Below are 17,679 nucleotides of genomic sequence, written 5' to 3'. Positions count from 1 at the left end.
CTCCAGGGTTCCGTGAGAAATCAGTCTGAGAGTGGGGGGGGGGGGGGGGGGGGGGAGGGAGAGGGGAGACTTTGTCAGGACCCTGAGCGGCACACGCCCATGCCCTCCCCTGCCCGGGCCTCAGCAGGGCGGCTGGACTAAGAGAGGACACGGCAGGGGACAGGGAGGTGCCAGAAACCCCTGGGAAAACGCTCAGCAGCCCCCAGCTCCCACTGCCCCTGTGCCCCTGGAGCTGGGCACTGGTCCATCATGAACACCTGGGTCCCGGTCAATGGACTGTCCCATCCTGGGGCTCAGCTTCCACATCTGTAAACCCGGGGGCAGGCTATGCTGGGTGTCAGGTCTGTCAAGCCAGGCTCAAGGCCTCCTGACTCCCTGTGAGAGCTAATGAAGACACTGCCCCTCCCACCCCACCCCACTCACAGCCAAAGGGCAAGCCTCTGGGAGAGGTCCTGGGCACAGGGTTCTGCTCAGGCCTGGCCTCTCCAATGCAGGACTGCGGCTTGTTTAAGCCCTCCCGCCCTCCGCAGACAACTTAAAAAACCTGACAACAGACACAGGAGTGGGAAGTTAGGTTCACAGTTGTGAGCATGCCAAACTCAGTTTCTTCTTGTATTACTATTTACTTATTACCGTATCCTAGAGGCCCGGCGCATGAATTCACGCGTGGGTAAGGTCCCTCGGGGTGGCCTGCAGAGATCAGGCCCCAGCTTGCGTCCCCAGCCTCGCAGCCCCGCTTTGGCCTGGCGCCACCCCCTCACCTGCTCCACCATCCCACTGCGCTCCCGCTCTCTTCGGCCATTGGGGCCGGCAGCGCCTCCACTGCCGCCCACTGCCAGCACTGCATCACCAGCGCCCACCATGTTCCGCGCCACCCCCTGGTGGTCAGCGCACATCATAGCGAGCGGTAGAACGACCGCATGTTGGGCTTTTATTATTTGGATTTATATTATCTGTTTTCTTACTATTGTTATTTTATACCCTTATGACTATCTTTTAGGTAACGATGGCTGGTAATTTAACCAACCATCACCAGCAGTGGATACGGGTCCTACTCTTGCCCACCTGTGAGTTTTTAAATCTGCTGGTGGCCTTGGAGAAGTGCCAAAGCCGCAGGGAGCGGAGGGGCTGCACGCCCGGCGGAAGGCGGGGTCGCCGATGGAGGGCACCTCCTCCTCCGGGAAGAATCTGCCAATCCCGGGGCCTGAAGAGACAAAGTCTGCGTGCAGGGCAGCCGAGAAGCAGGCCCGGGCCCCCAGGCTTTCTGTCGTGATCCCCACAGGACCCCATCTTCAGAATCGGGGTGAACCGGAGACAGGAACAGAGCTGGGCATCGGCAGTCACCGGCGGCTGCCGTGGAAGAAGGGCCGTGTGACTGGGCACTGGGAGAGGAAACCTCTCCTTCAGGCCTGAGGAGGGGCCAGGGCGCCCGAGCTCACTGCCCGCCTGCAGCTGGACCAATTCTCTCCCGAGCAGCAATTTCGACCGGTGCTGCAGGCATGTCTAAAACATGCAACACCTGACCACTTAGGCAGGAGCCCTGACCTTCTCTCCTCAGATTATCAAGCAGAAAAACGACAACAGCCAACACAACAATCGCTGTCCAATGTGAATGAATAAAAACTATACCTATTTTCTGTCAGATCAATGAAAAATAATATATTTTTTGGTGTGCCGCAGAATTTTAATAGTTCACTTATGTGTGCCATGAGATGAAAATGGTTGAAAATTGCTGCTCTAGAGGAAAATAAATTACCCGGAACCACAAATTATCTCTAGAACTTTTCATACCTAACATCCAGGATTCAATCAAAGCCGTGAGAAAAAATAAAGACAACATACATGGGTGATCCAAATATTGGAATGATTAGAAGGGAAATGTAATATAATTAACACTAATAAAAGTTCAGGAAGATAAACCACAAGATGGAGAATTTCAGCAGACAACCTGAAACTGCAAAAATTAATCAAATGGGAATTCTACAGTTGAAAATATAACCAACACTAAGGACTCAATAAATGAGTTCAACAGTAGTTAGGGCACATATAAAGAAAGGACTAGTAAACGGTAAGACAAGCCAGAAAATGTCCAGACTGAGGCACAGGGAAGTTGGAAATTACAGAAAAGAGCATGAGAGACACATGCAACAGGATCAAAAGATCGGACATACATGTAATTACAGTCCCAGAGGCAATAAATAGATCACGACTGAGAATTTTTTACATGAATGAAAAACATCAGCCCATCGATAGAGAAACACTATGAACTCCAAAGACCCCCAGGCAAATCTCTGTCCAACTACTGAACCCGAGACAGATGCTTTTTTCCTCAAAAATATTTTATTGATTTTTTTACAGAGAGATCTATCAGCCTTTGTCTCATCATATCAGAACTAAGGAATCAACATGTCACCCGACATGACATGATCCTGACAAACACTGAGATCAAACGGCCCCGGAGCAGCAAGGCTGAGACACCGCACTGAGGCCGGGCCGGGCCGGGGGACTCTGTGAGTCTGGCTCAAGACCGACAGTGCCTTGGTTTGTTACATGACTATCGTGATGGGGAAACTGGCTGCAAACAGTAATCGCCCCTCCTGCTTTCAGAGTCTAGTAAAACTCTCAAGTCGTTAAAAAGAAAAGAAACTCGAAGCCCGGGGGCAGAGGTCCAGCACGCCAGAGAGAAAGGCGGCTTCCCGACTGACCGCCGGGCCCACCCCCCGACCACGTGGATCTAGCGTCCACACTGCGTGGCAGGCGTCCGGCCCGGCCCAGCCCCTCTTCATGCCACAAGTCTCACCCGCAGGCCTGCCCTCTCCTCTCCCCGGCGCTCTCAGGGCCACTCCACCCTCACTCCCGCGCACGCACCCTGCCCTGCGCCCTGGAGAGGCAGAATGGGGCAGCCCCATGTGGCCTGGGGGCCAGAGGGACAGTGGTGAGAGGCGCTCCTCAGTCACAGCCCTGGACACCAGCTCCACCGGGCCATCAGCACCTGAGCCCAGAGGGCTCTCCGTCCTTGAAAGTCCAGAGTAGCGACGCAGGAGCTCTTCCGGGAACACCCCGCCCGCAGCACGCAGCCCTGCTTCAGCCTGTGGGCCCAGCACATGGAGACACTCCCTGTCCCCAACGTAAACAAGGCCTGGAGCCCATGGAAAGGCGAGGCCACAATCCCTAACGGGACCACCACTGCTCCAGGCCTGCCCCAGTCCTCCCTTCAAGTCACATTAAAATGTTCAAAGCCCAAGGCTGTTTCCATGGTCACTGCCGCTGGCTGTTCACGGAGCCGAGGACAGGAACGGCCGGGGTCCCCACGTGGGACTGATGGGACTGGCCGGCTCATTGTTCTCCATCAGACAGGGGCCAAAGGAGGGGCTGCTCTCCCTCTGGATGGGAGGCCTTCAAGGCGTCACCGGCGTGAATGTGGTTTCCTCACCTCAGGGTGCACCACACCCGCCCCACCGAGGGGAAGACTGGGTGCGAAGGGCTCTGGCAGCACTGAAGGTCATGACATACAAAACCAAGACTTAATTCCAGGCAACAGGACCCAGCCACCCTCCCCCACAGTCAGGGCCAGTCTGCTTCCCACGGTTCCCATGACACACCATCCCGAAACCAGTGCTCTCTTGATTCAGTTGCCCACATCCCGGGCCCACTCCTGAGCAACAGGATCAGGAAAAACAGGGTGACAGCAGGTGTCTGAGCTGCTGCTTCAGCACAAATCCTGGAGCTATGGCCCAGCCCCTGCCTACGGTCCAGCCCCCTGCCCACGGGCCAGACCCCTGCCCAAGGGCCAGACCCCTGCCCACAGTCTGGCCCCTGCCTACGGTCCAGCCCCCTGCCCACGGGCCAGCCCCCTGTCCACGCTGGGACACCCTGGCCTGGAGCAGGAGGCGGGGAGGGAGCCGCTCTGGGAGGCAATGTTTGCCACGTCAAGCTGACGTCATGATCTGCGAGTGAGCACACCCTGCTTCAGACACCATCCTGGGACCCAACCCTCAGAGGCGAGAGGGCCATCTATCGCACACGTAAGGAAAGCTCTACAGAGGGTCCTAACCACCCGTTCCTTGGTCACATGTGCTTATTTCCACCCTCACCCACCCCCTCGCTGTTCTCCCAACTCCTGTTCCATTTGCAAAGTTAGCAGAGACCTTACGCAAAAGTTAACTGCCTTTTCTGGGTGTGTCTGGAGCCCTCAGCTCTCAGGAGGGCCCCAGCCCCGCCAGGTAACAGCGATGGCGTGAGCTCCTCCCCAGAAGGGACGCGTTTGCTTCCCCAGCTCAGCTGCAGACATGCAGGTGGAGAGGCTCAGAGAAACAACGGGACCCGCCCAAGGACGTGTGAACACACTTGGTAAACAGCCAAGTCAGGTGCAGCACACACCCCTGTGAACTTGAAATGGCCCTGGCTCCTCTGAGATGGGCTTCTGAATGGGGCAGAGAGGGGCCTGCACCTGGGGAGGGTTCCACTTACTCTGGTGAAGGCGACATGAGGCCGTGGCATCAGGAAAAGCGTGCTCCCAGGTGCCGGCCCAGCCCCTCCTGTGCACCCCCTCAACCAAGAGCCCACGGAGCCCAGCTTTCTCAGGGCACCAAGATCTACCCCCATGTGAGCAGGAGCCTCCACAGGCCAGTGCCTGAAGGAAACGGCTCAGGGCAAAGGCCACCTGTCCACGCAGACACCAGGTCTGGCCCAAGCACAGCTCCACAGCTGCTCGGTGGCCCCAGCTCAGGGCTGGGCAGGAAGTGCTAACAGACATGAAGCTTACCCCGGCTCACGAGGACCAACCACCCAGCCCCTCCCTGCCCCCTACACTGTTCCGAAACCTGTCCCAGAATCTGTTGGAGGTTCCAGCTCTCACGTGCCTGCAACCACAGGGGGAGGGAGCCTTGTGTAGGCAACTTTACCAGACCCAACCAGACGACGGGATTTGGCAGAATAAGATCAATCCTGTAGGTGAGCTACTGAGGGGGACGAGAGGACAGAAAGAGCGGAGGCTGAGCTCTACAGAAAGCCGGCTGTCGGGGGACAAGGAAAGGAGTGCCAGGCTGGGACAGCTCAGAGAGGACGTGTCAGGAAACACTGAGTGGCCGGGTGGCTAAGGGAAACAGGAGGCGGCCCCAGCCCGCTGGCCCCGCTAGCTCACACACCAGGGAGGTCTGGAGCCAGTTCTTCAGGTGCTGTGGAGCCGAGCCACGCGAGGGCCTGGAGATCGAGGAGGCAGAACGTGGGGTCAGCAGGAAAGGCTGGGACTGAGCGTCACAGGGCCAGTGGGGGCGGTGCAGGTCTGACCGGGCGGAGGGGCCGGTGAGGAAGGAACGGCAGAGGCTGAACGCAGAGTGGGAGGACGTGAGAACCCACAGGGGCTGGAGGACAGGCGGGCAGGGAGCCGCGAGCGGGCATTACCTGTGCTTCTCGCCCTCCTCCTCCCCTTCTCTAAGCTGCTTGGTCTTTGGCTCCGCATCTTCCTTGTCCTGCAAAGGGAGGGAGAGAACCGGCTGCTCAGATGGAGGAGGAGACCGCGGGAGGCACACGCAGGCCAGCAGCTGCCGCCTCCAGCAGGCGCGGCCGCTGTAACTGCCGCCACAGCACTGACGCCTCCCTCCTCGCCCTCGACTCCCGGCAGAATTCAAAACCCACCCCCCAGTCCAGGCCAAGGCCCAGAGGCCCTCAGACCACTAGCAGGGGGAGCCAGGAGGCTTCAGGTGCCAGAGGGCTCACGCCACCAGCACCTTCCTGGGTCTGAATAGAGCCACCCGCTGAACTGGGAGACTAGGGTGGAGCAGCCACCAGCAATCGGGAGGTCAGGCCCCGGACCTTCGCTCCAGAAACACCTCTGTGGTTCCCGTCAGCAGCATAACTCAGCCTCAGACCGGCCTGTAACCACGCACCCCTGCACTGTCCTCGGGAAACGGAGGGAAGGGGAACTCGTTGAAATTCCTATGGGAAAGGCTTCTGTAAATCTGTCTTCCTGCTGCCCCCGACCTGTCTGTGAGTCTAGAGGTCACTCTCGTCGCAGCCTTGACAGTATGCCTGCTCTCAGGTGCACAGGCCCACAGGAGGGCACTGCCAGGCTCCCAGCCGCAGCGGAAGCTCTGCTGGGCTCCCCACACTCAAATGGGCACGAGGGTGTGTGAGGCTCCATGTCTGTCCGAATGCGTGACCTGCCCTCGGAGCACGGGGAGGCTCCAGAATAGAGCCTGTCCGGGATCTGCCTGCACGAGGGGGAGCCCCTCAGGGGGTCAGTGTCACTTCCTCCCCAAGGACCTGCCCTGACGCAGGGCAGGGTGCTGAGGAGACAGCGGGAAGCCTCCACAGGGACTGCTGTGACGAAGACAAGAGCGAGCTGGCACGGACACATCAGAACTGACAGCTGCTTGCCCTGTGCTCCTAGGAGTCGAGTGCCCCACGAGGGACACTGGCTTTGAGTCACTTCCTGCCAGCGTTCACCACCTGACCCGGGCCACACGCCTATGGAGAGAAGACGCCGAAGCCAGGGGGGGCCTGGCCCGGGGGGGGGGGGGGTCAAGATGTGAACAGACTGAGATGCCTCCTCGCTCTCAGCCCGGCAGCGTGGTCTCTCGGACAGGCGGCAGGAAGGAGTGACAGCAGCTAGAGAGGTCGACATGGATCTACGGGGGGGTTCCTACTGGGGGTGGGCAGGATGGGGAGACGGGAGGAGGAAGAAGGCATTCTGGGAGGGAGGGGAGCACAGCTGAAGCAAAGGCGCTGTGGCCTGAAGCACGCACAGGGACCGGAGCGGCACCGTGAAGGTGAAGGTGAACGGCCGTCACGGCAGGTGGGCTGGCACAGAGAGGAGAGGGGAGAAGGGGTGCTGACGGAGGGGGGGCCAGAGGACTTCCTGGGAGCCTGCCCACCAGGGGGCAGCAGGAGGGCGAGGCATTCACAGGGATGGCCAAGAGGGAATGGAGAGCCTCACAGCTGAGAAACAAGCCGGGCTTCTCCACAGGCCCCAGGGCTGCTGGGCCGGCCCACACACCCTCCCTGACTAAATGCTGGCCGATGAAGCCAGCCAGAAGCAGGACACGCAAACAAAGCTCCTTGCCCCTGCCAGCCGCAGGCTCCCTGAGGGCCAGGGGTGCTCGCCAAGGGGACGGGTGATGGTGCTTCCCTTGGCGAGGAAGGACCAGAAGGAAGAGAAGAGGAGGCTCAGCTTCCCCCAAGCGGCTGCTGGGCAGCCCCCCCACCCCGCCAGGCGCCCTTCCATGGGGCTCACCTGGGCCAGCTGGTAGAGAGGCCCACGGGGGCTGCGGGAACAGCCCCTGGGAGCAACCTCTGCAAACACCATGTCCCTTCCGAGCCCTGAGCAAGGGCCACTCCGCAGCCGAGGCTGCCACCACCTGGAATCCCAGAGACACGCAAGTGCCCGGCAAAGGTCAAGTTATTCATTAATAAAATGGAAAACACCCAACTATCTCAAGAGCATTTTTAAATGCCCAGCAGTTTGGTGGGTGGGGTGCAGCATGAGCTCTGCAGACAGGGTGAGGGTAAGGAGGGCCCCAGTCTGGGTGCTGTGCCATGAGCAGGGGCTCAAGAACAATGAAGATACACGTGTGGGCAAGGGCAGGTGACCAGAGACACAGGCCCCACCAATGTGCGGGCACGGGACCCAGTCTTCCTGCTGAACAGCGATGCAGACAGGACAGCTTATAAGCGCTACTGGCCTAGGTCACAAGGCAGGACCCTCCCTGCCTGGGAAGGAGCAGCGGTGCAGACAAGCCTCACAGTCCCCCGCCCCCAGCCTGGGAGGCTCAGGTCAGAACTGAAGGGCTGGCAGGACAACTGCCGTCAGAAAAGGGGGAAGGATTTGCCCAAGGTCACAGAGGTCCTCCCGACACCCTGCACCCTCACCAAGGGGATGAGAGTCAAGAGTGGCACTTGGTTCTAGAAACAGCCCCGCCCCGCCCTCTCCCATGCTCCCACCTTCAGAGCTGGCCATGTGCACTCAGACCTGGCGGACACTCGTGGCAGGAGCACAGGCAGGCAGGGCCTCAGGTGCACAGAATCTCGGGGGATCTAGAGACACCCCACCCACCCCGAGACCCTTAAATGCAACTCACTGCCTAATACCCCCTTATACACACCCCTCCCAGATCTCTGTGCCTCTCCTTCCTTCCCAGTCCTGTTCGTACTCCCCCTCTCCTACACCACCTCCAAGCCTGGGCACAGAACTGCCAGCTCTCTACTGCCCAGGGACTGGGGGAGGGAGGAGGGAGGCTGACCCTCCTGGGCAGGCAGTGATGTGGGCAGGCTGCAGGCCCCCGACTCTGAGCCCCTGGCACTCAGTTTGCTGCTAGGACTACCTGGCCCCTGTGCCCACCCTGCCCTGCAGCTGGCGAATTCCTTGAGGACAAATGCTTCTCATCCATCTGTGCCCATGGGCCTGGCCCGGCCTCGAGGGGGCACAGCACAGTGTGAGCTGCGGGCTCTGGGCCAGAACTCAGGTAGCAAGACGTGCTTCACGCTGCTGCGCTGTGACCTCGGTTCCCTTGTCTATGAAAACGGGGACAAGCAGCCTGATGTTATGCACGGGTGCAAAAAGGAATGGCCTGGGCCAAGGAGCAGACCCCGAGGGCAGGAAGGAAAGGGCTGCACAGACGCTTCTGGACAACAGGCCAGACTGCTTGTGTCTGCCAAGGTCGTGCTGGGCTTTCACTTTCTCCCTTCTCACCTGCTCTCTCTGCAACCCCCGCCGGGTGGGAGTGTGTAACTTCTGACAGTCTGCACGGGCACACCTGATTCCCCACTCGGTGCTTCACGAGACTCAGACTCGGAGGCGGGCAGAGGGTCACTGCTCTCCCATGGGGCGGGGCGAGCAGTCCCTAAAGGCTCACAGGCAGAGGCAGCCAAAGGCAGGGAGCTGGAGGCGGGAGGACAGCAGGAAGCTGGGGATAGGGCTGCAGATAAGAGCCAGAACGGGGTCAGTGGCCGTGGGATAGGACAAGGGGTGCCTGAGTGCTCTGAGGAACAGGGAGGCGTCTGAGGCAATGGAAGTCTGACCATGACTCACTGGAAGAATGAGGTGCCTTGGACTAAAAAGGTGATGGCACTCAGGGGACAAAAAGGAAGGGCGTGGCCGCTCCCAGGCAGGCTGGGCGAGGCCTGATGCCTGGAGTCTGACGGAGGCCAATGCAGACAAAGGCCGAGGGTCCCGGTCCCGTGCCCGGCAAGGTGTCTGGGCAGTGGGAAAGAGGGCTCGCTCCTCAGCAGAGGCAGGGTGGGCCCCCCCATCAGCCCCCATCCCAGGGCCTACACCAGGTGACCGCTGCCGTCCTGCCTGTGGCCAAGGAAGGTGGAGAGCTGGCCCCAAGCCAAGTCTGGTCTTATTCTTGCCAAAAGTGCACTTGGGAAACCAGCCATGCTCCAGAGACAGCAGATACCCCCCCAGCAGATTATCGGGCGGCAACCACTGACTGGCTCCCTGTGCCAGGCACCCACGCTGGGTGCTGAGAAAAAAGAACGAGTGGGCACCGAGTGTTCACAGACCAGGGTGGGCACCCAGCCTTGGTGCGTGGACAGGATCCCAGAGGTCAACGACCAGACACACACAGGCCAGCTGGGAAAAGGCTCCTTTCCTGGAGTAAAAACCCACCGTTCTTCAGCTTCTCAAGTGGGTAGTGACCCAGAGGAGGAAAGGGAAGTGTCCACAGTATGGTGTGGGGGGTGAGGTGGATCTCTGGGTGGCACAGGGGGTGTCTGGAGAGGCTGAGTGGGAGCAGGGGCAGGGGGTGCAGGGAAGGGCAGCAGAGGGAACAGCTAGCACTGTGAGTGTGCCCAGGCTGAAAGGGCCCCTCTCCTGCTCCGCGGCCCCGACAGGAAAGCAGCCCTTGCAAGGTCACGCCAAGGTCCTTCACACACAGCCAGCCTGGAACAGCTCCCTGGGCAGCCAGGCAAGGCTCCAAACTCCCGTGGGGCCAACCCCGTAGGGGGGCTGTGGTGTGGAGGCAGCCAGGCAACACGCCTGGACAGGCAGGTGGTCAGTCAGCCTCAAGTCCGCTGCTGACCAGTGGCGGGACCTCTGGAGGCGGTTTCCTCCCCTGTGCGAGGGGGTCGGTGCTACTTCTGCAGGGGCTGGGGGTTAAACAAGGTAACCGGAGTCCACGGTCTCATGCAGGACCCACGTGACACCCACTGTGGGAAATGGCATCCTGGGGGTTCTGACCCCTGATGTCCATCAGCAATGGGCCTAACTTGAACCCTGACCCTTGCTGCACCTTCTAGGAAACCAGATGCTCCCTGTTTTCACCACCACCATCCTGCCCTAACCCCCACCCCCAAACCCAAGAAGGCAGGCACCCTGATGGCTTCTGGGAACCACAGAGACTCAACAGGTACCAGGATCCAAGGCCCAGGTCCAGCCTGGGACACAGAAGGCCCATTACTGTCAGACCAGCCATCAGAGAAAGTGATCTACAGCTGACATTTTAAATGTAGCAACATGCAAACGGAATAGTGCTTTATTTTTTGCCAAGTTTCTGTAGATGATAAACTTTTGATTTTTAAAAATGAGGCTCAAATGAAGAATGACCCGATTCCCTCAGGGATGAGTGCCCAGAGGCAGCTGGGGGTGCCGTCACCAGGTTCTGCGTCCCTCTGTCTTCCCTCCGAGATGGGACGCTCCAGAGGCCTGTCCGTCACTGCTCCCAGCACCTGGCACACAGCAGCAGGTGGAGCAACAGTGAATGGGTGAAGGAATGAACCTCCCCCACACTGGGAGAGGCAGGGCTCACAGGCGAATCCCCCTGAGAGAGAAAGTTCTCCCCCACCTTGTCTGAGCCTCCCAGCAGGCTTGCCCCACGGATCCAGGGGCTGAGGCCCAGCGACGCCTAACGCAGGTCTGTGTGTGTCAGACCACACGCTTCTTCTCAGTTTGGGGACGCAGACAACTGGAAGCCGAGTTCCCTGCTGCCGCACACCTGCTCCTTCGCCCGGAATATCTGTCCTCTCCTCCCTCCAACATTACCTTCTTCTCCTGTCAAAGGAGGGAAATCCCAACCATGCCCACGTCTTAGGGGTGTGGTAGGGAGCACCTCTAACCAGGTTCCCAGTACAAGGGAAGCTCTGCAGAGGGCTGAACCCAACCGCCATTCATCTCTGCAATAACAGCAGTCATGACAGTACGCCAGGCAATTAATTATCTGGTTAATTAAATTATCAGTACTATGTAAGCAGTCACTGAGGAATCTAGTAAGGTCAGCACTGCGTTCTCCGTTCGCACATGAGAAAAACGGGGTGCAGTTAACCCACCCAGGCTCACACACTCGGTGCCATCAGGGCCCAAGGGTGAGGGTGGGCTCAGGTCTAGACTGCCCAGCGCCCTGCTCGAACCCGACTCTCCCTTCACACATACAGGTGGTCTCACTGGGATCTCACGGCACCTCAGCATCACCTCTGCCACAAGCCAACTCACAACCACCAGGGCTGACATCTCCTCTTGGTGGCATGCCAGAGGGGCATGACCAAGCCACCAGGAGCAACCCCCACCCAGAAAAGCACCCTGAGGAGCTGAGAGCGGATGATTCCTCTGTGGCTGTCTCGTCAGCGGGAGAGCGGGAGCTACGAGGCGAGTCCGAGCTGCCGGGCACCGTTAGGCAGGTCAGCTGCTCTGCAACCGCCAGAGTGGTCCCTAAAATAGCAACCTGATGGGCGGCGCCGTGAAGATGACCCACAAGGGACACAGAGCCCACACCCATGACCATGAGCTCAACCGTGGCCAAGGACTGCGCAGGCTCACACGACACAACTGTGGAAAGCATTTCTGCACTTCCTTTAATTCTGTAGTCAAAATGATTTAATAACGAAGTGACTTAAAAACAAAAGCAACTCGAGGAACGCAGCTGACAGCGCTCACTGTCTTGACATTCCTCACACCCTGAACAGACCCTCCTGGCCTTCGCCTGGCTCAACGGGCAAGCAGGAAACCATGGCTGGCCCTCACGCCCAACGCAGCCTAGGCAACGTCTTATGACCTTTCTCAGGCTTTAAAGCGCACACACACTAAACACTAACCAGCAATGCTGAGAGGAGAGGAGGGAAGACACACCTGCACACACCAGGTCCCTCCTGCAACCCAAATTGGCCCAGAGGCCCAGCCAGGAGCTGCACTGCAGGCCGCGTGCCCTCCCATCAGGCCACACATCCCCCAATTCAGGGAGAACATTTCAGTTGAGAAATTAACTGATGGTGACACGAGGTCACCTCCCACCCTCTCACCCGGCCCCACCACTTCCCTTTTTTGGAGGGCACAACGCCTCCTGCCAGGAAGCCCACTCACCACCACCTGGACTTCCTCTCCATGGTGGGATGAGAGGAGGAGCGAGAGTCACGAGCAGATGTCCAGGTATCAGTCCTCCTCATGGAGCTCTGGGCGTGGCCCGGACCCCCTGCCCATCCTCACAGTGGGCAGCCGAGGCATCAGGCCGGGAGGCCCAGCTGGTCCGTCTGGGGGAATGGAACCGCCACCCAGACTCCCTGGTCCTGAGGACACGCAACTGATGTCTGACCTGCCGGCTAGAGAGCAAACAGGCTTCCCCTAGCACAGGGGCCGGCAGCAGATAGGGTTCTGAGGCTGAGCCTGTTACTGTGTTCACCAGCCTGGGGCCGATGGAAAGAGCAAGCTGAACACCCCAGGGAGCGGCTCCTGAGAGTGACCCCCTTACCTCGCACACACAGCCGAGGCACACAGGCCTGCTGACACCAATTCTGGGCTCCCCCCCGCCCCCCCCCCCCCCCGAGCTCCCCAGAGCTGCCAACAAGACCACACCAGGCCTCCTGTGGGCCACATCACAGCACTGGCTGGCCCAGCCTGTGACCAACGAAAATGAGCAGCCCTAGTCCATGTGTAAATAACAGGTTCTGGAAACTCAGTGATCTGACCAGACTCACACCGGAAGCTCCACCGGCTGCCATGACTGCCACCGGCAGACTTTCAAGTCAGTCTCTGGACTCTTCCCAAAGGGCACGCCTGCTTTTCTCTGAGAAAATCCTCAGCCAGCTCCCACATGCTGCCCAGTTCCTTCCTCTCTCCATTCAAATACTGCAGAGCGTCTCTGGGCTTGTCGTCTGGAGACACGACTGCTGCCCTCAGGGAGCTCAGGGGCAGGTGGAAGCGGAAGCGGCCTGTCCTGTCCGGCTACCCTGACTTCCTGGTGCTCGGGGAGTGCCCAGTGACGAACAGCTGAGAAGAGGACACCTGAGCCCAGCTCCCCCGAGGGCGAGCAGGCTGTCCCTGCCGGGAAGAGGGAACGGCAGGGCAGGGAGCGCTGGGTGACGGGAAGGAGGGAAGGCCAGCCCGGCTCCCGACGTGAGCCCACAGCACTGAGAGCCAGCAGGAGTCCGGGGACGGACAAGGAGGCGGCAACACGGGATTAGCGTGTTATTTATGAAGAACATTCAGGAAGTACCAGAAAGGAAAGGGCAAAGGTCACTGGTGGAAGCCACTGGGAAAAAAGGAGCTGGACATGATCGAGAGCCACCTTCTTACTTCCAGGACAGCAGCGGGCAGCTGCCTGTGAGTCTGCCTGGAGGCCCCCTTCCTCATGCCACACAGCGCTCCCAAAGCTGCCACTCCCTCTAGTGCACAACTGCCTGGGATCACCCAAACGCAAGTTCGGCCAGCGTTGAACTGAGGTTTCCTGATTGCATCACGCTTCCAAGACTCAGATAAACAGCCCCGGCTGGGCGTGCTTCCCCGCCCAGGAGCCCGAGAGGTGTGAGCAGGTCCATCCTTACCAAGTGAGAAAAGCACGAAAACCACAACTGTTGGGGCTGAAGGCCTCAAACATCATCCGCGCAGGAGGAACCAGTTAGAGAGACCCACCATTTCAGAATCTCCCAGGCTGAGACCTGCAGATCCGAATGTCCCAGGAGCCTGCCCTCTCCCAGGCCCTGCTTCTACCACACGCCCACTGAGGCGCCCCTGGGCCGACCACACCCTCCAGAAGCTGACCCAGCGGAGGAAGGGACCGCATGAGGCCACACCAAGCTGCCTGGGGACCTGCTGTGGTCACCAGGGTGAGCTCTGGACAGAGCAGGCCTGATGAGGACACAGAGCAGCCTCTCACACAACGTAAGCGTCCTGAGGGCACAGGAGGTCCAGGTAGTGTGGGGCACGAGGAGGCCTCTGGACTCACGTTGGCTGGTCTGTCCACTTGGCATGGTGCTGGAGCCACTGGAAGGCGACTGGAACTTGAGTGCCCAGGTCACTCTATGAGCCGCCCAGTACCTGTCCCTGGGGGCAGAAAGAGCTCACCCAACCCACGGGGAGTCCCTGGGAGGCCAGGAGGCAACCACTGGCCAATGGAGACGCTGGGCTCAGGACAAGTGATCTGTGGACTTGGTCCCAGCCCCCCCGCCCAGCCCAAGTCCATCACCACAACCCCTCGGCAGGGGGTGCTAACCAGGCCTGGGGGCCAGCCTCCCATCCTTCCATGCCCACACAGGCTCCAACGTGGGACCTGAGCTAGAAAAGCAAGTTATTTACAGGTCTGTTCCCAGGCAAGCCAGGGGGTACGGAGCGACCAGGTGTGCCGCTCCTCGGAGCTATCTGAACCCGTATCAGCTGCTTCTAGGAGTGTCACAGCCTAAGTGGTCAGGGTAAGACACTGTCTCCTCCCTGGTGTGACCTGCAAGTGATAAAATCCTAATTAAAACCAAAGTCACACTGCAAGTCAGAACGGGCACATCTGTGGGAGAAATATCGCGGAAACAAGCTCTTTTAGCCCTCAGCTACGCACATCTACTTCCTGTGGGAGCACCGTGTGTTGGTAACCATGTTGTGCTGGGCTGAGGGTGAGAAGGCACTCTCCCCTCCTAGGCTGCAGGGGCGTCACACAGGGAGCCCAGGTGATGGCCGGGGGAGTCCTCCTCAGTGGGCAACACCACGTAGGGTGATGAGGACAGTGGAGCCTGATGCGCCCCCTCTTCCCGTCCCCGCAGCGTGAGGCCATGGAATCCCACTGCTCAGATGATGCCCACTTCCCCGCCCCCTGCCGAAGAGGGGCACATGCCTCCCCGCACGTAGGCCCTTCTCTTCCCTCCGTTCACCCAGCTGCCACCAGTGTCACCGAGGAAGACCCCGCCCTTGCCCCTGAGATGCCCAGTTTAGAAGGGCATTTCCTACACGAATGCAGAGAACGTGAGTCCAAGTCAGAAAAGGCTAGCCGCAGTGTGTGGGGTGAGGTCCCTGGGGTGGGGGGCTTACACAGTTGATCTCCCCAAGTTCAGACCACCTCCACTCTGGCCTGCCCTGCTCCTGCTCCTGCTCCTGCCCCTCTCCCGGTTCCACGCCTCCAAACAGCTACTGCCCTACCAGCCCTCCACTCCATCCCTCGGCAAGCATTTTCTCAGCCCCTCTGCCGATTCACACAGAGAGCCCAGGTGGGGACATGAGCCTATGCCACCAGTGAGATAAAGCGGAGACCGTGCATTCACAGTGGGCTCAGAAGCCCCCTCCTCCATGCAGCCTACTGTGTGCAAGTGTCACCCCCGCCCCGGGCCCTGCTGCCAGCCCTCCCTCCAGGACGCCCCTCCATGGCGTAGAGCAGCGCGCTGTATTACGGCTGGTGGCACCCGGCTTCGGTTTCCTGCTGATCCGACGGCCTCACACAGCAGGCCCTCCCCAGGGAGAGGAAGGCCGGTGCCGCTCGGTGGCTGAGCGTGGACCTATGAACCAGGCGGTCACAGTTCGATTCCCGGTCAGGGCACCTGCTCCAGATTCGGGCTCCATCCCCAGGGTGGGGCGTGCAGGAGGCAGCCAATCAATGGTTCCCTCTCATCATTGATGTTTCTCTCTCTCTATCCCTCTCCCTTCCTCTCTGACATCAATAAAAAAGAAGAAGAGCCAGGTAACTTACTCCTCACCCCAGAGGGCCCCACACTCCCCCCACTCCCTAAGAGCCCTGCACCCAGGCTGGAGAGCCCTGCTCTCAGGGATCAAGCAGGTGCTTTCTTAGGACTCGATCAGCCTGTGGGATTCCAGAGGTACCACCCTGAGCAAACTGTGCAGGGGGAGGGCGCTATCCTTGAAAGGACAAATGTTTTCTGCTCCAGCCACACGCTTTCTCTAGACAGAACGGCTCTTTCCAGCCCCGAGTCAAAGCAGCCCTGGAGTGTGGCTTTTACTCCCCACGGGGCATCGTTACCACAGCAACTGTATTTCCTCTTGGAATTCTTTCAAAAATTCAAGCTGTAGATTCCCACCAAAACAAAACCGGAGAGAAACCAGGGGAGCAGGGAGCTGGGATTAAGGGAAGGCCCTTGAGGGAAGGAGGCCACACATGAGGCTCTGGCCAGGTCAAGCACGGACGGGGCTGACGGCAGGTGTCCGATGGCAGGTGTATTAATCCAGAAGCACAGAAACCAAGGGCAGGCTTGCTGACGAGAAGTCTATAGGCCAGGGGGGTGACTGCACCGCGACCTGCCCAGTTAGGAATCTATCATCAGATCACCGGGGAGGCTGCTTTCTGCAAGACCCTGTTCATCGCCCAGACCCACCCCTCCAACCTCCCAGAGATTCCTCCTAAATGCCTGCATGGCGAGCCTCAGGGCACTGTCTAAACTCCTCATCCAGCCCTGGGGCTTCATCTGCCTCCCATCGGAGCCCAGATCCTGCCCGCCTCTCTCCACGGAGAGCTCTAACCGTCACCCCAGGCTTACACAGCCAAAACCAGAGGGACTTCCCCTTCAAAACCACTCTCCCTGCAGGGCTCATCTCAGAGGCAGGCACGCTCACCATCCCTCTATCCAGTCGCCCTGGGAGGGCCACTGCCTCACGGGGGACTAATGCAGCCACCTCCGACCTCCACACAGTCAGGCCTCCAAGGGCTCCCCACCCCCATTATGGAGTGGGGTCCAGCCTCAGTGGCCCCGCCTCCCAGGCCCTCTCTATTCTCAACCCCACCTTGCCCCCCAACCCTTCACTCCAGTCCTGCCACCCAGAGATCCTTTCTGGCCCTCAAAAAGCCAAGCTAGTTCCCTGCTCAGCCAGAAACGCTCTTCCCTAGATCTTGGCATCCCCTTTGCCACTTGCCTCCTCCCCGCCCCACCCCCATCTCCCAGACCGAGATCCTTCCATGCTCACAAGTTCCTCACTGTATCCCCTTTCACACGCACACTGTCAGCCACCCCTCCTGTGGGCGTCCCGTGAGGCAGGCCCCTGGCACTCGCTGGTGCTCAACAAGCATGTGCTTGGGGCCCTAACCGGTGTGGCTCAGTGGATAGAGCGTCGGCCTGCGGACTGAAGGGTCCCGGGTTCGATTCCGGTCAAGGGCATGTGCCTTGGTTGCGGGCACATCCCCAGTGGGGGGGTGTAGGAGGCAGGTGATCGATGCTTCTCTCTCATCGATGTTTCTAACTCTCTATCCCTCTCCCTTCCTCTCTGTGAAAAACCAATAAAATATATTTAAAAAAAGAACAAACAAACATGCACTTGGGGGCGGCTGCAGAGTTCCCACAGTGAGGACGGCAGCCATGCTCCAGGGAAAGGAGGTGCTCAACTTCCAGTGACAGAAAGCCAGAGCGATCAGAGATTCCAGAAAAACGAACCATCTGCGGAACTTAAAAAATGCATGGACTTCTAGGCTCTACACCAAGATCTACACCCAAGATAGAAGGTCTGGGGTGGGGCCAGAGAAGAGATTGCAAACTGTTCCCCAGGTGACC

The 17,679-nt window shown here is 59.4% G+C and overlaps 1 protein-coding gene across 1 annotated transcript in view; it reads right to left on the bottom strand.

Moving 5' to 3' along the window:
• The window catches only part of CCDC12 (coiled-coil domain containing 12), a 34,263-nt gene that overhangs the window by 3,887 nt on the left and 12,697 nt on the right, over positions 1–17,679 (bottom strand). Inside the window, exon 2 of the mRNA XM_059664952.1 lies at positions 5,404–5,471. Within this exon, the coding sequence (XP_059520935.1) occupies positions 5,404–5,471 (68 nt within the window). The remainder of the gene's footprint in view (positions 1–5,403; positions 5,472–17,679) is intronic.

The sequence above is a fragment of the Myotis daubentonii genome, chromosome 14 (genome assembly GCF_963259705.1).
Source record: "Myotis daubentonii chromosome 14, mMyoDau2.1, whole genome shotgun sequence".
NCBI classification, from domain to species: Eukaryota; Metazoa; Chordata; class Mammalia; order Chiroptera; family Vespertilionidae; genus Myotis; species Myotis daubentonii.
This window is presented reverse-complemented; position numbering and strand designations above follow the sequence as displayed.